The 21,163-nt window shown below is 45.4% G+C and overlaps 1 protein-coding gene across 1 annotated transcript in view; it reads right to left on the bottom strand.

Moving 5' to 3' along the window:
- The window catches only part of Galphai (G protein alpha i subunit), a 138,385-nt gene that overhangs the window by 31,767 nt on the left and 85,455 nt on the right, over positions 1 to 21,163 (bottom strand). The window contains exons 5-6 of the mRNA XM_050172284.3: positions 20,133 to 20,261; positions 10,856 to 10,985 (exon numbers count right to left, since the gene is read on the bottom strand). Of these exons, the coding sequence (XP_050028241.1) occupies positions 10,856 to 10,985; positions 20,133 to 20,261 (259 nt within the window). The remainder of the gene's footprint in view (positions 1 to 10,855; positions 10,986 to 20,132; positions 20,262 to 21,163) is intronic.

Genomic DNA, 21,163 nt, shown 5'->3' with positions numbered 1-21,163 from the left:
GATCAGCTTGTAACTTTCAAAAGCGCTCCATTCCTTCTAAAAGCATCGAGAGTAGCTCGCCGCCAACCGCAAATGATGCCGAAACCGCGGACGATGCCGAAGTAGGCCTAGCCAGCTCACAAATGAGTTAAATCGTTACGGACAGCGGCTGCGTTCGGCGTGACACAGCAATGTTGCAACGTGCGGATTTGTTGCAGAGGGAGATGAATGCTCAAAAAAACTTCGAGTTCTTGCGTCAACGCCAGCAACAACGCGGGTGTTGGATTTGCTCACTCGCGCCGACGGCGTTGCAGCCGTGCCAGTCGACGCCGAGGCAGGCTTCGCTTTCCTCAGTAGGACTCCGTGAACAGACTGATGTCGTCAAGTGCAAGGTGTGCGGCGGCAGCGTCGCAGTAGGCAAAAGTGAACGGTAATCTGGCCTCGCCATAAAGATCGTTATCACGTGCGCGTGTTGCGGCGATATCGCGTCGGCATGGAGCTCGACCCGCGTGAACAACCTTGCCGCGCGCGCGATGCAAGCCACTGGGAATCGGCGAACGGCGCTAAACGATGTTTTTGCCGCATTTGGGTGGCCGTGGTCAGAGTGACTATATTCCTGGTGGCTTTTAGCCACTTTCACTGCAAAATAATGCAAAATTATTTCTGTACTTTTGATTAAAAGTGAATGTATTCCTTTTTTCTCGTTTTCTCAAAACACAGACTTTTCACTTGTACATGATGTAGGGTCAGATTTTGGAATTTCTGCTTTAAAAATTTTCAATTCTGCTTTAGATCAGACAGTAGGGTAGCCACAATTCGAACAGTAAAGATTGAATTGCTATAAAATTACTAATATTTGATATATCAAAATAGTATTCCTACCATTATGTTCCTTATGTTTTCTAGTACCCAGGCATGTGCCAATACGAATTTCGTAGTGCATTTTTTCCCCTATTTCTGCAAATTATGAACAATGAATTTCATTCATCTTCAGAACTAAATGGCCTATTGGAAAAATAATTACATATTTGAAATCAGCACAAAGGTCTTAACAAGAATGGAAAGTTTCATGAATATTGATGGAAAACATCATGAACATTATTTGAATTACAGTGCCCCCCTTAAAGAAGCGAAAGTTTCATTCTTGCCTGGTTGGACCCCTGTATCATCCTTGATGAATTTAGTATTCAAGCATTTGCCGTAATCACCATGAACATGTCCTGAAATGTTTTTTCTTGTTTTCTCAAAACGACATTTTTGATGGTAGTGTAGTTTTGGAGTGACGATATCTCTGGTTCTACTCATCTTATTGCAATAATTCTTTTTTCGTCAGAAAGGTGGACAAAATGGGAGTGCAGTAGGCCTAAAATGTGAACAAATATCATTACAGAAATTTTGAAAAAGTAATAATTTCTTCAGGGTTACATAATGCCTTCTGCTTACAAAAGTTTGACATGCTGTAACTTCGGCATAAATCAGTTTAGAACATTCATTCTTCTAGCACTGCAACCTCTGATCATTCAACATCATTTTGATGTGCCAGTCTCCTTCATTAACAGCCAGCATTGTAGAGAGAACTTGCCTCCAAATTAGTCCATACAAAAAAACATGAATTGCTTATATTTTGAAAAGTACTTGTTGCATGGGAAAACTAACTGAATATTTGAAATCAGCATGTCAACATACATAAGTGATGGAAGTTTTATTAAATTGTGGCCACAAATAAAAAATGAAAATTAAAGTGGGGTGTCCCCCCTTAAGTTATCGTAAGTATCAGACAAATGTTGTACTGACCTTTCTATGCTCTGCACAGTGCCTTGTAAGCCTATAAACGTATCTAATTTTGCTTCTAGGGTTTGCATGTGCGACAGTTCTTTTGTTTATTTCATCAAGATCAGTTTGAAGGCTCGTAGATTGGCCCGCTGTGTCGGTGTTCACTACAGCAAGTTTACATGTAGGGCATCTAAGTGACTTCTTCGTGGCATCTTTCATCATCCTAAAGGAATTTTCGAATAAGGGCCACAAATGTTTTGCAGCCGCGAAAAAAAAAAAAAGCACCAGAGCAATTGCATGTGCAAGATGCTAATAAGGTTTTGCACTTGTGTTGACGATGCTCGATGCAAAAGTCATGCGTCAACGAACATGGTGGCACCCATCGAAGTGCTGGCTCTCCCTGTGTACCACATTCACTGATACCATTCTTAAGTATGCACCACGTGCAATTTTGATTGCAGTGGCTCTTTTGCAAAGCCGCGCTGTCACCAATAAACATAGAAAAAGTTTACCTTTAATCCTAGATCGTGACATCCTCCTTCGGCAAACCATGTGGCACCACACGGTTTCGATGAGCATCGAAATAAAGTGCCAGCAAGACGCACAGCAGCACTACATTGTAGGTCCATCAGAGAAAAATGCACGAACAACAAACCGGACAACTCCGACAGGGCCATAGAGTTTCTCCCTATTGGCAACTCCAGAATCCGCTACTTGTGCTAGCAACACGTGAACCTGGATGGTGTAGCCGTCTTTGTTTATTTGGACCAAATAGACAAAGATGGCTGCAACATCCAGGTTCACAGCGGCTCTTTTGCTTGATGCTGTGCTAGCATGTTTCTCGTTCGTGGTGTCGAAATAAGATATTTCAAGGAAGCCAATTACAGTCACCGATCGATAATCCGGACATGCTCGATGATTCGGACAGCTTTGCGGCACTACCAATGGCCCCATAGACAATGTGTAAAGATGACCAATTTCTCAGACAGCCGCCAGCTCTACATTCGATTATCCGGACTCCGTCCATGGTTGTACACACGCCGACTCTGCCAACATTATCTCCTCTGGCAACCTCGACAAGACGTCAAGCATGGCCTCAGAGGTTACACATTTGACGATAATCCCCCAGACTCCACCTTGATCGCAGCACTACGCCTCAGAGATTTAACTACAAATGCCGATCTTGGAGGCATTGCCCGAATTATATGTTGCATCAACATGGTGATGATCGCATCTAATTCCGGCAACCCCGCACATAACCTGCTCTTGCTGTTCTGTTGGTTGAGTTTGCCTTTCGGACACCGTTTCGCTATTCTGTGCTTGTTTGTTTAGTTTGCATTCCAGAACTTTGCTTGCTCCAAGAAGCCTTTCTCGCGAACTTATCGACAGGCCGCGTCAAATGGCACCAGCGGTGCCCTCGTCAGACTTGGAATGAGTCTCGAGTCGCAGTCTGAATGAATTCACATCTGAAGAGCCTGAACCTGCCACCTACCACAACGTGCTCAAATGCGAATGTCATTGATGACTTGCTACGGTGCAGTGCGCTGATTTCTGCCGCCGTTACGTTTGAAGACTTTGCAGACGTTGACAGCAGGGTGTTGTGTGCCGAACTGAACGATGACAAAATAATTGAACAAGTTCTCCCACTGTCAAACAGTGACTCTCACTCGGACGATGATGATGTGCCCTGTGCTCTGGAGCCTTCCCATGCGGACTCGAGCCATTGCCGCCCTTGCGTACAGCGACAGCACAACACTGGCAGAAATATAGGCGTACTTGGTTGCACGTAAGCGGAAGTGTGTGCAGCAACAAATAGACTACTCATTCCTTTCACAGGGGCATTAAAACGTAAATAAAATGACCGTTTTTGGATACATTCCTTTCTTCTGACATTTCATAGTTCAGACTTAATTATGTTCACTGTGGAGCCCGCATTATCGGTCGTCGACTGCCCTTTATTTTGATTGGTCTCAAGGATTTCAGCAACGAAACCGCGGAAATCATTGGGTCTGTGCACAGGCACAAAGCGCTGTGTCTGTCACTATGTTCAACCCACAAGCTGAACTAGTTACTCTGACCAACTTCAATTCAAGTCCATCAGGCACTTTTGCTTATAACAGCGCTGTGTCGGTGTACCTTGTGTGCCTCCTTTGTCTCCGTCGGTTCTCGTGCTATAGCCTTTCACTATGTTCAACCAACGAGCCCGACTAGTTACATTGCCCAACTTCAAGTCCGTCGGGCACTTTTGCTTGTAACAGCGCTGTGTCTGTGTACTTTGTGTGCCTCCTTTGTCTCCGTCAGTTCTCGCACTGTAGCCTTCCACTATGTTCAACTATGTTCAACCAACAAGCCCGACTAGTTACTCCGCCCAACTTCATTTCATGTCCGTCGGGCACTTTTGCTTGTAACAGCGCTGTGCTTGTGTACTTTGTGTGCCTCCTTTGTCTGCCTCGGTTCTCCCGCTGGAGCCTTCCACTATGTTCAGCCAACAAACACAACAAGTTAATCTGCCCTACTTCAATTCAAGTCCATCAGGCACTTTTGTTTGTAACAGTTCCATGTCTGTGTATTTGTGTGCCTCCTTTGTCTCCGTCGATTCTCGCGCCGTAGCCTTCCACTAATTCTTAAACTCGCGAGAAGTGAATAACTAATCTGACCAAGTTGAGTTTCTTCCAACTAGTTCACAAAATTTAGTGACGCTTTTCTTTTGGGCAAACTGACTTGTCTTAGTGTAAATGCACGACTTGGAAACGAACCAAACCAGTTGTAATAAAATTAACATGTGTACAGAGTCTTAAGGGGGGACACGGGTTTCGCATCGCATAAAATGTCCAAAAAAATAGAATTTTTGAAAATCACATATTGAATTTCTATTACTCTCTATCTGATTCCGAAATATCATCACTGTAAATCACGTAGAAGTGCTCTAAAACAATTGGTTTTATCAGCCAAGGTGGCAAACAATTTCGCAGAAATAAAGAAGGAACAACATTTTTCACGCCACAGTACCTCCAGAACCGGAACGGCGCAACCGAGCGCTGCCATCTTGGTCTTGTTAGAAAGCAAATTTCTCAGTCTTCAAATTTGCTGCTTCAGCTACCTCCTCCATACAGAAACAAGCACACAAAAAGCAAATGATTGAAGGTCGTGCCGCAGTCTGTGATTGGCCACGCCCGAAGCGTGACTCCAGTGCGGTTCGCCATTGGCCCAGCGCTCGCGTAGTCTGCCCGGCTCTTTGCACCTCGCGAATCTGGAAGTACCCACTGGTCGTAATCTCGACATGTCCAAACGGGCATTAAGAGGACATCACAGTGGCGTGGCCGATCCCCATGTTTGTGGACGTTTCAGACCCGCGGCTAAGCATACCGAGCATTGGTGACGCGGCCATCGCGACCAAGATTCGCGCGCGGAATCCGGACACGCAGCTAAGCCTTTCAACACTCAGTGTTTCGGGATTCGTGACGAAGCACATCGCGCACGCAATTATCGGACCCGCCGCTACGCACTTCATGCATAGGAGTCTCCAACTCGGCGATCAAGCACATAGCGTGCTGACATCTTGAACCCTTGCCTAAGCATTTTGTGCATCGGTGCCTCCGACTGGGCGACTACGTACCGTATAGTGTGGAATATAGGTCGAGGTTTTTTCCAAAAAATATTAGTAAAAGGTCACCCCTCGACTTATATACCGGCCCTTGGCACAACACGAATAGTCATCTGGCAGCATGTAGGAGCGCAGACCTTTCGGCATCCGCATTGTTATTGCCTCCTTGGTGACCGAAGCGGCCTACGCAATTGGACCGACGCCATCTTCCCTTTTTGTGCTGCTATCGTTCCTGGCATTGCTAATTTCCCAACAACCCGCAAAATGAGTATGAGTACTCGACGTCAGTTCACCGCCGCATTTAAAAAGAAAGTCATCGAATATGCTGAAATGCATGGGAACATGTCTGCCCAGCGGCAATTTGGAGTCTCTGAAAAAAGCGTCCGGTACTGGCGAACGCAGAAAGTCAAGCTGTCTGCCTGCAACGCGTGGAAGACGTCCTTTTGCAGGCGCCGCGCGGTGCACCCGGAGCTCGAAGACAAGATGGCGGCGCGAGCATCGTGCCAGATCTTTGCCAGTGACAGCGCAACTCATCTGCATCAAAGCTATTGAGATCGCCCGAGAATCCAGACTGCCCAAGGAACAATTCAAGGGCTCCATTTATTGGGTTCGTCGCTTCATGCGACGCAAGGGATTTGCACTTCGACGGCGCACATCAATCTGCCAGAAGCTGCCAGAGGCATACGAGGACAAGCTGGTCGAATTCCAGCGCTATGTTATACCCCTGTCACACGGCAAATCTAATGTCATTTACAACGAATGACATTCGCTGATAATTCCATTTGTTTGGTGTCACACGGTAAAACTTAAGGACATTTTCGAAAATGACATTTACAAACGAATGAGTTTGCCAAACTCATTCGCATTCGTTTGGAACTGAATGTGTATCCTCGACACCACGAGTTTACCAGTGTTTCGCAAACAGTACATACTTCTTTCTTGTTTTAACAAAAAATCAGTATTATTCTATCCATTTTATTACCTAATTATTGCTTTAACGACATTGAAGTCCATCACGTGCGTAAATACAGAAAACTACTCTCAGTCCAGTGACTGGACAGCCGTCTTTAGCTTTCACTGCAGCAGTCGTGTTGGTTCGCACCGGAGCATGGGCCGCGGCCACTTCAATTGACTTGGCGTAAAACCGTGAGCGTGTTTTCCTGTGGCACGCGCCAAGAATGAGGTTATTAGAAGCCCGCATGCACATCAGAACGGCAATGACATGCAACTGCCCTTCTCGCACCACTTTAGCAGATGTAGCGGACGCGCCTATCATTCTCTTCGCCCTGTTGCTTGCCTTAGCTTTGGCTTGGCTTGGCTCTACTTCGTTGGCCATGTCGACAAGTTAGTGATCGAACGCTACTGTTTGAAAGCAACGATCACATATTCTAGTGGAATTTAGCTTATTGGAAAATAATTATTGGACAAAAGTGGGTTTGAGGCGTGTTTTTTTTTTTACTATCGTCATTGTCATCATTTTCAAATGATATTAGTTTTCGCCGTGTGACAGCGCGCTGTGATAATGATATTAATCGCAACAAATGTCATTTGTTGGAAATGACATTAGATTTGCCGTGTGACAGGGGTATTATCTGTCTCCAGCAGCAGCATGGCCACATGATGGGACAGATCGGCAACGCTGGTGAAACGCCGGTGTGGTTCGACATGCCTTCGCCCACCACAATGTGCAAACGCGGCGCAAAAGAAGTCAAGCTTCTTTTTATGGGGAACGAGCATTCACGCTTCACGGTGATGCTCGCATGTACTGCAGACGGCAGAAAGCTGCCCCCATACCTAATCTTCAAGAGGAAGATACTGCCGAAAGAGGCTTTCCCACGGAATGTTGTTGTTCGCGTGAATGAAAAGGGCTATATGAACGAGGCCCTCAAGCTCAATTGAATTAAGACCGTCTGGAATCGGCAACCCGGCGCACTCCTGCGGTGTCCGAGCATGCTCGTCTTGGATGCCTTTCGCGGGCACTTGACCGCAGGTGTGAAGAGGCACTCCGCGATGGGAGGACGGAACTCGCCGTCATTCCGGGAGGCATGACGTCAACACTTCAGCCACTGGACGTCGTACTCAACAAGCCCTTTAAAGACCGTGTCCGTGAACAATATAATCAGTGGATGGCCGGCGACAACCTGACGACCCCAACCGGCCGGCTGCGCAGGCCGCCTCTCGTCACTGTGGCCACATGGGTGCCGCATGCTTGGCGCTTGCTGCCCGACGATATGGTGGTGCGGGCATTCAAGAAGTGTTGCATTAGCAACTCCTTGGATGGCACCGAGAATGACATGTTGTGGGACGCAGCAAGCGAAAAGCAGTCTTCGGACGAGAGTTCAGACAGCTCAGATGAATGAGCAAGTGACGAGTCTGGCGGCACCACTAAATAAAACGAAATTTTGTGCCTTATAAGTTTTATGTTGACTTCTTTGCTTCAATGTAAGGGGGTCGACCTATATTCCGCATTATACGGTACATTGAGCATTGTCTCTTCGAGCACGCATCTGGGCATTTCGCGTGTGGGCACCTCGAACTGCGCGACTAAGCCCATCACTCGTCGATTCCTCGCGCCCGTGGCTAGGCATTTCGTGTGTCTGCACCTCGGACTGCGCGGCTAGGCACTTCGCGCTTCGGCACCTTGGACTGCGCGATTAGCTACTTCGCGCTTCGGCACCTCGGACTGCGTGACTAAGCACATCTGAGAGTCAACTCCTTGAGACCATGGCTACTAATTTCGTGCGTCGGCACCTCGGACTGCGCGACTAAGTACTTCGCGTGTCATCACCTCGAACTGTGCGAATCAAAGGGCAGAGACCCAAGAAGTCCCCTGTAAGCAAAGACAGCAAAAACTACAATCCTGGTGCATTTTGAGAGATGTGAACTGCTCCAAAAACTTTGAGAGACGTTTTCTCAAAGGTGTGTTTTGGGCACTCTGTGTTCTGTGGAAAGGGTAGCATGGGAATGCCTGGACCAATTTTGATCCAGTTTGTTTTTATGTATTCCCTGAAATGTGCTTGAGGGTATGACAGTCTTCAGCATCTTGCTGAGGGCTTAGTTTTCATTTGGCATGCTAATTTGTAAATGACAAGTTCTGGTACAATTAGAAAAAGTGAACATGATGTTCTGTGTAAAAAAAATAAAAAATAAAGCAGTTAATTTTTTGGAGCTGTTGTACCCTGTAGTGCTCTTTTGGGCAAAGATTAAAACTACAGGCAGCTCCCTGGCATGTTTCGTTACAGTGCCAGGTTTTCCACAAGCGGAACATGTAAAATTTTGTAACTTGAAAACTTGTCAAGGTATCGGAATGAAACTGCATATTTCTTAATTTCAGACACTCTTGAGTGTGGCTGCCAAATTTCGTTGCTCTAGGTCAAAGAACAAAAAAGTTAGCTCTGATCCCCACCTACCCCATTAAGCTCATGAACCTCATATAGGTTCGTATCCTGAGGCCGCTCCTCTGCAACTACGCACTCAATGTTACTGATGCGCACAATGCAGTTAAACATTTTGCAAGAAAGCCTCTTTCGGGAACGAACACAAAAGTGTGAGTGGCTTACGCTTCAGTGACATGTGGTAGTTTGCCTTTGCAATAAGTGCTTTTATTTAAGGAAAATTCCGCAGTGGGCCAGTTGGTTGGACATACTAGCATTGTTGTGCAGAGCGACAAAGGGACAGGAGTTGAGCGAGAAAACAACACACGACCCCTGAGTGACACCTGCTTTTACTTCTACCACTGAAATGGTACAATCAATGTAACCCATGACTCACAATGCATTGACCTTGAAAACATGAACCTCTCTATTTGCAGAGTAATGTCTGCATGCAGGTTCTGCAGAGCTTGATGTGTTGCAGGAAGCGCATGGCAGAACGTGCTGTCTTTGTTTGTTTTTGCACCATCACGACTTAACTGCTTTGAGTTTCTAAATGATGGAATCACATGGCACAGCTCCTCATTTTCTGGCGCCAGCTATGGCTTCCTTGCAGGGTCAACAAATGTAATTCTCAAAAACTTTATGAAGGGAATGAGACATCACGTACCGCTTTGGAGGCACTCTAACGACATTCCTGGCTTGCGTGTAGTCTGCTACACGATAGACGGTAGTACGTACCGGGGCTCTTCCAGCGCTCAAGCTTTCCCATTATATGCTGGCAAACACTGCTTTCAAAAATTGACTTTCAGATAGGCAAATGTAACGGTGGCAGAACAATTTTCTATTCGTTGTATTCCAACTGGCGCGCACTCTCGTATCAGCGCAGCAGACGACGGCGAACGCATCGAACAGCAATAGCCCCGAAGGACACATGCCTCTAAAATGGGCTGGTTGCCCAGAGCGACAAGTGCTTCAGGGTTTGCATTTACAGAAGTTTTGATTGTGCTTGAAACAACACGAATACAGTCGAAAGCTCAACCATTTAACAGCTGCGAATACAGTCACGCCCTGCGACAATTATCCTACTCCGGTGTTCCAAGTAGAACACCAACACACAGAGGATAATATTGAAACTTCTAAGCAAGGAAGCCTAACGTACAGCTGATCTTTTAGAAGAAAAATGGGCAAAGGTCTAATATGGCGTTACAAATTAGCAGCCAGTTTCCTAAAGTCAGCTTCACCACACGAAGTTGTGTTATGCGGTAAAGCATACGAATGCCATGAAGGGAGTTATGGTTTTGCATCCCACTGCACCGTGCGTGGACAATTTCCTGTCCAAATAAAAAAATTAATAGAAAGGAGCAGGCGTGCGTTAGAATTGAGTGGATACCGTACTCAGACATTGTGAACTACAAATATTGCTTTAAAATCCTCGTAGGTCATGCTGAAGAATAGGCATTTTTTGATGGAAGATGATGTGCGTTCATTGTCCCCTAAGCTTCATCCAGACAGACGCTGCCACTAAAGAGGTTACCATAGGGGTCAGGCACATGCGCGCTGACTGATGAAGTTCCAATTATCTGGAAAAGGCCAACTTTAGGGTTGAATTAACGAAAGTTTGGGAGCATGGAAATGCGTGGCCACAGGCCGGGACTTTAGGTCGAGGTTGAAGTAACCAAAAAATAAAAATAAAAAAAATTAAATTATGGGGTTTTACGTGCCAAAACCACTTTTTGATTATGAGGCACGCCGTAGTGGAGGACTCCGGAAATTTCGACCACCTGGGGTTCTTCAACGTGTACCTAAATCTAAGTACATGGGTGTTTTTGCATTTCGCCCCCATCGAAATGCAGGTGCCGTGGCCGGGATTCAATCCCGCGACCTCGTGCTCAGCAGCCCCCCCCCCCCCCCCCCCCACAATATAAATAAATAAAAAAAAATAAAAATAAAAATAAAGTCTAATTAACAGAAGGGTACTGTATTATTGTTAGTAAAAAAAAATGCGACAGATACTATCGACAGTCAATTGACCGATAGTTTTGTATCGTTACAGAAACGTTCATCAGCACAAAATGGAAGGCAGCCAGTATCGCAGCAGGAGAGCCTGCAATGAGCAAACACCCACCATTTCCTCATCCTCGGCGAGTACAAGGTCATAGCCACTCAGGGCCACACAGAAGATGATGGCTGTCACCCCTTCAAAGCAATGGATCCACTTCTTCCGTTCAGACCGCTGGCCGCCCACATCAAACATCCTGCAATGTACGAGAAAGACTTGGGACATGCACCTAAGCAGCAATGCCATGCGCAATACTGCCACGAGTACATGAGTACAGTCAAACCCAATTATGCCTAACTGGTTCATGCACTTCTTGTCTGACATATCAAGTAACGTCATGCATTCAAACATGAGTGTAATGAATGTTTAGGAACATTTGTGATGAGTCTCGTTATACACAACAGCACATATGTCAGCGGCTTCCACCAACACGGTGGAAGCCGCTGACATAACCGAGCTCTGGGAGCTCGTTCCTACTGGTGACACCGGTGGTGCGTCGAAGGAGGAGTTTTTGACTGCAGACAGCACTGCCTCGTTCTGCGATGAGGTCACCGACGAGGTGATCGCCGAAGATGTGCTGTCTCGACAGACGGCGAAGTTGTACGACAGTGGCGACGGCAGCAGTGACAGTGACAACGAGATTGACAGTGGCTCCTTGACCCCGACCTCGATGTCCACGCAAAGTGCACTGTCGTCGATCGACTCCTTAACTGATTTTATGCGTGCTAAAGGATTGCCGCCAGTGTTCGCGCAGCAGCTGGAATCCATGCACACCGCGGTTGTGAAGCTGAAGCTGCCGCAAAAGCAAGTGCAGATTTCGGACTATTTCGGCGCGCCTAACCCTTGACACGGTCATTTGCGCTAGAAATAAAGTTTGTTTTTCACGGCCTACTTTTTAAACCATCTATTCTTTAGAGCAAGTAGCGAATTCAAGTTCGGAGCTGCAAATGTATGTGCCACATTTTTTATTAAAATATTTTTAATAACTGCAGTCCAGATATAGCGATCATCGGTTATAACGATCATATTTTTCATCTTTCTCGATATCGTTATAAGTGGACTGCACTGTATATCCAATGTCCAGTTCATTTACAAGATTCATATTACACAATTATCTCTTGATAAGTTTTGCATGTAGAGCATAATTTGCCGTACCCGGGTTTGTTACACAGTTAAACATTGATACAGTCGATTTCAATTAATTCCACCATCACGGGAGCGACGAAATTGATTCAATTATCTGGCGGGCTGAATAAAACAAGATGCAGGAAGAATGTCAAAACACAGAGCTGACTCATGAGGCAGTATTTGCCTAATTGAAAGATTCCCTCGAATCAAATGTACGCGCACTTTCTACGAGTCCAAAATAGAAAATTAATCTAGAGGTAACATTAAAGCTCCTAAACAAAGAAATCTAACATGCACCCGATTTTCTAGCAAGAAAAATGAGCGAAGGTCTAACATGTGTTGCACAGTGGCAGCTGGTTTCCTGAGAGCTTCAATGCATTATAGGCATCTTATGCGGAAAAGCATACGAATGCCGCGACAGCGGTTTTGTGCCCAACTCTCAGAAAAAAGTTTGTGAGGCAGCAACACCCATATGGGGACGGATTACCAGCAAAGCTGCTTAAGCTGTATACATGCACTCGTAGTACTCTTTCGGCTAGAAATCTTTCTTACTAACCATTCCCAGTTTGTGTCTGCAAATTAACATTAATTCAGAGCATACTGCTGTTCGATCTGGGGTCCCTCAAGGAACGGTACTAGGCCCTTTGCTCTTTCTTATTTACATTAATGACTTGCCTTCTTGTGTTTCCTCGTACATTAACCTATTTGCCGATGATTATGTTGTCTATCGAGAAATAACCTGCGCTGATAATACCAAGACTCTTCAATCTGACCATGACGCTATTAACAAATGGTGCAACATATGGTTGATGGAACTTAAGAAAATGAAAACATTTGAAAATATATACATCATTTGTTCCTCAACGATCCCTACACCGCACGCCACTTTGAACACTTTGAACAGCTATCTGCAACGGTCGGCAAAGTGGCATGGGCACCTTTTATTGCAATAGCAATTATATGGAGACACCAGGCACATTTCTGCTGTCAGCGTCGGCGTGAGGTTCCGTATGAAGTCCAAGGGCGAGAAAATTGTCGCTACGCACCGTATGCTGTATTTGCAAGTGAAAGCTTGCGAGGGCGAGCTGGCGAAAGCAGCTCTATCTCGTGTGCATGAGCGAGGAAGGCGAGGCAAAAGGGTGCCCTTTCCTGTTGCGCGCAAAGCACAGGAGTGAAGAGATGAGATGAGGGGGGGGGACGACAATGTTCCTCTCCGACGGCTGCTGCTTACGGCACGGCCGTGCGGGCGCCGTATCTTGAAAGCGATTTGCGACGTGGCTTAAGTGTGCGCCCGCGCGGGCCTCATGTTCAAAGCGATCTGCTATATTTGCAGGGTTTGCATTGTGCCGGTAGCTTCGTATGCGATGTGCTTTCTACATTTTGTTCACAATGAAGCAAGAGATGTACAAAGCTTGCTGCTGCGGCCGTGATTCCTCATTCCAGCATCTTCACAGCGAGTTTCCGTGGTCATCGAGCGAGATGTGTTCGTGTTTACCTGTGCGCGCGTGACACCGTGACAGTTTGTTTAGTTATTAAGCGAATGTTTACAAGCTTATACAGCCAATAAAACTCGTGATGCCCTTCATAGCTTTCGTTATCGACATGCAGACGAGAAACACTGCGCGGTGATGGCGGCAGATGCAAACTTGCATAGGTAAACTTTTTGACTGTGGGGATCGCAGTACCTTCTTGTGCCTCATCCCTCGCTCATTGTGCTTAGCTCAATCTCCCAGAATTGCCACCGTAACAGCAACATGACGAATACGGCTGGTGCTAATTTCCCACGCAAACCATGCTTCTCCCTTCCAGAGTCAAGTCACAGCGCAAGTAAACATGATGTGCCCTGATTGGCCTCCCAAGTGGCGTTCCCCAAGCGCCCTCTTCACCTAAGCTTTTTTCTGCTGAGCGCTTCATCGCCGCGGCAGATGCTCACAGGCAAACGAGTTGGTTACGTCGGATCTTTGCTCCTGCAACTTTTCGTTCTCGTGCTTGGTGGACTGCCACCCAGAGTTAGCACTAGCACAGTGGGCGCGCATACTCAATTGGTCTTGCAGTGAGCCTCGCTGGCCTCTGTCCCTGGTGCAGTTCAGTGCCCAAGGTGTCAAAAGAAACACAAAAGCAACACTAGAAAAACAGTTTCTCTTTTAGATGCTGCACAGAGCTAGCTGTCTGAAAGTGCTCAGAGTGCAGCAAGATTTGAAGTTGAAATCATCAATAGCGGGTTATCGATGGGTATAGGTGTGGACAGGAAAGTGTCAATTAAGGTGAGTTGAATAAGGCATTCGAACCCACAACCCAACATGGAGATATCTCCAAGTTGAATTTCAATGGACACTGTGAAGGACGGGATTTGCACCCGCTACCTTAGGTGTTAATTAAGACGAAGTTAATTATGACACACTCAATTAAGGCACTAGAACCCACGACCTTTAGTGGGAGTAGAACCTGTGACCACTGGTGTTAATTAGGGTGAAGTTAACTAGAACACAGTTGATTAAGGTAGAGTTAATTGAGGCCCTTGAAACCACAACCTTTGGTGGGAAAAAACAAGTAGTAATAGGAAGTAACAATGCATTGGAATGAAAATGTGAAGTAATGTAATGAATGTCTCGTGAGCACGCAGGCTTTCCCCTTCATCCTCTTTAGCGCATGCTAAAGCGACTGCGACTTTTTTGGCTCAGGCTTGGTGGAATTTTCCACCAAGATGCCATTTTGGAGCAGGTTGGTGCAAAGAATTGCTTTTGGCACAACATGGTGCGATCGGTGTGGCTATTCTACCACTGTATACACAAGGCAAATGCCTAAATGGCTGGCTGAGAGGGCATAAACCAATATCGGAATGGGCATTGGTCAGTGCGCTTGAATTGTGGTTTAGTGAAGCAATGAAGGGGGCTAGTTGGTGAACGTTCATGATTATATTGCGCTTAGTGCTACACTGACGATTTTAAGTGAAAGACAGGACGTGGACATACATAGCGCTACGTACGTCCACGTCCTGTCCTTCACTCAAAATTGTCAGTGTAACACTAAGCGCAATATAATCATGAATTGTGGTTGTGAAGCACGTTTTAAGGAATGCAGAGAAATGGAGATAAGCATACTTGGGAAGTGAGCTTGATTGCAAAAGCAGGTGCTGCTAGTGGTGCCAGCCTGTAGACTGAGCGCAGTTAAACCTAAATATAACAAGCTTCAAAATAATGAAGTTCTTGACATAACGTAATTAACTTTTTCTAACTTTCCCATAGACTTCATGTAAAGTGGAATTTCGATTACAAGACTTTCTCGGGACCGCGAAAAAGCGTCGTAAACTCCGAACATAAATTATGCCTATAAAAATACTCCTTATTTCGTGCAACGGATTTACGAGAAACTTCAATGTAAACTACTAACATACTCTGCAGGGTTTGGAAACCCAAATTACCAAATAAGTAAATGCGATAAGAATTAATGCTGCAGTACAGGTACCAATCATGCTTTATTCAAACGAGCTTTTACTGCACTCCACTGCCCGCTGCTGCGATTCCCGCCAGCCGGCGCGAACTTTAAAAAAAAAGTCAGGTAAGTTTCTTTTAGACCTTGCTTGACCCGTGAACCAAGAGCTTTCGCTTGAGTTGGGCAACATCCAAAAGGAGGTCCTCTGCGGCGTCGCGTGAACAGATGAAGTTCCGGATGACGTCTATGTGCCGTAGCACCTCGGGGAACGTGGTAGGCACAGGCACAGCGTCTGTGGCATCGTCATTGTCCTTGTCTGATATCGCAGCGGTGTCGGCAAACTTTCAAACAACGAGAACGGGCAGCCTCTCGGAACCGTCCTCGTTAGCACAGAATAGTGCTGTCACACGCTCTTGCCACCATGACAGCTGTCGCCCTTAAACGCAAGGGTTTGCTCGGGCTGCATATGTTAAAAAATACTGCTATCATCAGTGTTGAAAACGTTGCAGGGCTTGTATGCAGCAATCATCTGCGTCGACTCCATCCACTCGCTCAGTGTCGAAACGTCCACGGAAGTGCTTTCTCCGCAGGAGCAGCTGTATACAATCCTGTTTCGTGTTTTAAGGCGATCCAGCCACCCATTCGATGCCCGAAAGTCCTATGCCCAGACGCAATGCCACAAAGTGCGCCTTTTCTTTTAGAATCAACATTGATCGCAGAGCTCCGAGCTTGATGCAGCCACTTGAGAACTTTTTCTAACTTCTCATAGTGTCCTTCTTTCGCCGCTTTTCGCTTGAGCCCGAATTGTTGGCATTCTGCAATATCGTCGGGTAGTTTGCCAGGATCGTCTTCAAGCGAAGATTCGGGTATCCTTTAAGGTCCGGGGTAATGCTGGCTTTCGTGGCTTCATGCTGCTTTTCCACTTCCTCGATAACATTCAGCTTATCGCTGTCTGCGACAGAACTGTCTGCTTTCGGGACCTCGTGCGTCGTGTTGCTCCACACAACTCAAAACCTCCGCTGAACGCTGGTCGCTAGGATTACGACGAAGAACACGTGCAATAAACCTAGGCCTCTCCGCGCTACTTTGTTGGCGATCTGCTTCCCCAACGCGACGAGAGGCAAAGCCGTCGAGAAGAGAGGGAGAAAGTGATTATGGAGAAAAGGCGCTATTTCCGCACAGCGGGCGGCTGCTGGTGTGGGGGGAGAGAAACGCTTCCCCAACGCGACGAAGTTGAGAAGAGAGGGAGAAAGTGATTGTGGAGAAGAAAAGACGCTATTTCAGCACAGCGGCTGCTGGTGTGGGGGGAGAGAAACGCTTCCCCAACGCGACAAGAGGCGACGAAGTTGAGAAGAGAGGGAGAAAGTGATTGTGGAGAAGAAAAGGCGCTATTTCAGCACAGCGGGCATTGCGGCCGGCTGCTGGTGGGGGAGAGAGAAACATGAGGGTCATCGTATAACGCAGGTCAGGCGTAAAATTGCGTCGGATAACCAGGGTTTTTAATGCATTGCTTCTATGGGGACTTCGCCGGGACTGCGCTTATCCGCCGTAAAACGCAGGTCGTCGCAAAACCGTGGGACGTATAACCGGGGTTCCACTGTATTTTGAACCTGAACATAACGAAGTGTGTTCATACACACCTTCAACATAACAAAAATTGAGATGTGCAAGCGCACCTCTCAAATAGCGCATTGTGCAACAGAGCGGCTGCCTATGTGAGGCAGCTTGCCGTTGTATTCCATATAAAGCCCAAGTGTGATAAGACTATTGTGTGCCGTATGTTGTGGGTGCGAGGCAAAGCATTAGAGGGTGAGCTGGGAAGGATAGTGCTTGCCTTCCCATGCAAGCGAGGGAATAGGGTGGGGAAGGTAAGCACACGTCTCATCCTATAGCACAGTCATGGCTGTGCTACAGGATGAGCACAGCTATTGCTGTCAGGGGTAACATGCAGCACATGCTAAGTCGGGGTAAGCCGATATGGCTGTGGTTTCATGCGGAACGTCCTTCCAGGCGTTTAGTGCCTGGAGGTCGCATAATCTCGAGTTTCGAACCCCCACTGAAGTGACAGGCAGCTAAGCGAAGCGTTCACTCTCTTCTGCCTGATAGCATCGCCTTATTGCAGGCAACACTATCAGCCGCGGCCGGCAGAGTGGACACAAAAGCTTTACTTCAGAACACCGGTGTGAAGATATTGCCAACACAGCATGAAACTATCTTTGGTCGCTGACTCTCAAGTACAACAAAATTACATTTCTTTCTCATTAAAAAATATTTTTTTTCCGATTGCCTATATATTCACAAAAAAATTTTTTTATTGTGCAATTGCATGACAAGGTGACATATGTGAAGGCCTTCCTGCTATTAAACAGTTGTGCATTGCCTGTCTTTTTTTCTGGCGTGCATTGTCTTTGTTGCGCTAATTTTCCTCGTCAGAAATGCAAGACCAACTAGCCCAACAATCCATTCATCTGAAGTCAAACCTTGTTATAACAAAATGGAATATAACTGAGCAAGCAAAATTCCCTTTGAAATGCTCATGGTGCAGCAGATGCAATAATAGATTTAAAGAAGTAATTATGGCTCTCTGTTAAACTTTGTTGCAATGTAATGACTTTTACTGTGTTGGTAAAATAATGAGCATTTCTAATTCTAGAAAAATTGAGCACAACCACCCCTGCAGATGCCCGCCTCTTGGTTTCGGGGATATTAAAAAGAGATGCCATTTCACACTCTCTCGTTTCCAGGATGTGGTGCTTAGACCGATGCCTCGTGCCCAGCGACAAATTTAGCAAGGAAATCATTTCCTCAATCAAAGCTCAACTCAAGTTCATGGACAACCCACACGTTTCGGCTCTTCTGTGAGCAACTGCAGCATCCACTTTGCCAACGCCGCTTGAAACCAGAGCACACCACAAACAGTGTGACGTGCTCATTTGTGCCTATTTGCCCATCACCAATCAATTGTCCCTTACTACTGCTTCAACAGCTGCAATGAGCTGTGGCATCAGAACTCAATGTGCTTGACTTGGTCAACGAGCATCTCGCACGTGTCGCACACATAGTGCGTTTCTTTTGCACTCCCACATCTGCTGTGGCAAAACATGCGTCATCAAGCTTAGCGTTCATTCATCGGTGTGTTAAGAGATCGGGCTAGTTCGTATCCCATGGTCAACCTTCACAGCATGGAAACAAAGGATGTGACAGAACAACATACACTATTTCATTGTGTGTTTATAGGGTTGTTAGATTCAACCACCCATTCAGCTCATCCATATTTTACTCGTCTTCGCGATGTACAAGAAATGTAACTGCAGGTCATTTTAATCTCGCACTGTGTAGCAATATATACGGAGAGCGTATGCTACAGTTCACAGGCATTAAAACCTGGAGTCAATAATTCCTCGAACTTCCCTAGTGCTCTGAAACAATATTTTCTTTCTTTGTTAAAGACAGAGTAAATAATCTATTTCTTGATAGATCTGTACAAAGCAAGAAGAATTATATTTTTTAGACTATTTTCTGATTATTCCATGTAATTAGTATGGCACGATTGTGTTGTTTTGTTATGCATTGAAATATCTTATTGCTCTCGTTTTTCTTATTATGTACGTATTGAATTTCATCAATTGTATGCTTTATCAACCAGTTCAGTAATAATCGATATTGCCTGCAATTTTTTGTGGGATACGTAAAAGAAATTGACATCATAGTACACATCTTTACATTGCGATATGCATTCTCCTGTATTTGAACTGTGCCCCTTACACTGTTATTTGGTACTCTGCTGTATTCACTTCCTTTTAGTTCACTTGTGGATCAACAACCAACACCTTTGTATATAGAGTTACTGTTGCTCTTTTTTTTATTCCTGCTATGCTAGGATTTCCTTTATATTTTTTTTATTGGACCTTCAACTAGCCTTCAGCTACAGGTCCGACAAGTGACTGTTACTTGTGTATAATAACCTGAAAAAAATAAACATCTTTCTTTCTTTCTATGTTTCATTCATTGATGAGTAGCAATAAGTTTTACTACTTCACTTATCAAAAGTCTAACAGGATCTTGTTCTTTTGTGCAGGTCTGAAGTGGAGAGGCAATCTTTATACCGAGACTGACGTCTGATCAGGTGCACACTCCTTCCATGCACTGAACAGTTTTTACTCTACTTGCAACAATGCTGTCGACTTAAAGGTCAGCACTAAAAAATTTTTGAATTTCATTATACTAGATTTATTTGACCAACATGCATCTAATTTTCGTGGGTTCAACGTAAAAGAATAAAAGAGCATTTAAATGTAATGTGCACCCAATTTATAAAAGAAATATATGGCATGCCCTTAATGTTCGTGATCAGGAAGAACAAGACATGAAGAATTTACCTTTACAGAGGGGAAACTTCTTTAAAATAAACTTTCATAATGATAGCAATGCATTTTTGTCACCATTTGCACTTCACTTGCCACAGAGAACAAGCCCACATATAGCAGTCGACAACAAAATGAATTCACAGCAACTTTCACGAAAATGTGCTGTCTGCTAGATGCTGCAAATGCCATGAACCCAGTTTCGGTGTTGTATCTAACTGTAACACGCAGACTTGTAACACTTGTTGGACCCATGCTTTTTGAAAAAAAGTGTGTGTTATATTTGGGTGATTAGTGTCAATTCACAGCTTTCATTTAACTGGTCAACAATTCTTTCTTGTGTTTTCATCACACCTCCACCACAAGCAATGCATCAAAAACATTGTGCACCACACAAACCCACCACAGGTCTCACTCACTTGAAGTGCAACTCTTTGAAGACAAAGTGCGTCTCAACGATGCCCGTTGTTTTGACTCGCGTTCGTAGCACATCTTGCTGTGTTGGTGTGTAGCTTGGCATTGAGATGCGGTCCAAAGCGTTCAGGTAGCTGTAGGTAGGAAGGAGATTGTAGTCAGTCACGCCACACTGCAGGTCAAAGGCCTCTCTCTAATCGTGCTGTCTTTGCCATGCCATAGTCATGCAAATGAATCAGTAAATTGACTATTGAATATCAATACATCTTTTCAAGCTACCGATAATGTAAAAAAGACAATCAATAGTACTACTAATACTATTACAATATTTCGCATTGTAACTATTGGTAGTTTTGCAATTCTTGGCTAGTGATATCGTCAGAAATTTTGCAATGACTAGTAAATATGTCGCAAAGTTTGCTACGGTGTTTACGTATGGTACATCGCATGATTTTACATTACCAATAGTGCACTATCAATAGTCAGTCCAAAGTATTGTTGATATCAACAGAGCACTGTTAATAGTTGTTGCACTAAAGGTACTTCAACAATTATCGATATTACTATCGATAGCTTTGCATCACTAGTCGGCCGACTCTTGGAACTAATTTTGCCAGGCTAATACAGTCAATGTCAAATTTAAAAAAACTGGGCAGCCCGCAAAAGTGAATGCATGCCTTACACTGAGCCCAAAGGCTCAAATTGATACAGGCACGTCCAAAATAGTTCCAAAGGCCTACTAGTACACTTATTAGGTGTATCAGTGCTCGTACTGTGACAGGAGATGGCGTGTGCACATGCATATGATCAAGGAACACAGTGTCGCGTGACAATGGCCCCTTTCCAACCTTGGTATGCATCACTGCCCTGTCACGTATGCTTCACTGCATAACACTACTCCGTTGTGGCGAAGCTGACGTTTGGGAAGCAGCCTTATGCAACGCTCAACCCTTGCCATGCTTCGAAGCCATTTGGCGCACTGTGCATTAAGTTACCGCGCTAAAAACTGCAAAGCCATGTACTTGAGTGCGTTTGG

Source organism: Dermacentor andersoni, chromosome 6, assembly GCF_023375885.2.
Source record: "Dermacentor andersoni chromosome 6, qqDerAnde1_hic_scaffold, whole genome shotgun sequence".
NCBI lineage: Eukaryota > Metazoa > Arthropoda > Arachnida > Ixodida > Ixodidae > Dermacentor > Dermacentor andersoni.
Note: the sequence above shows the minus strand (reverse complement) of the source record. Positions and strands in the feature narration are given on the sequence as shown.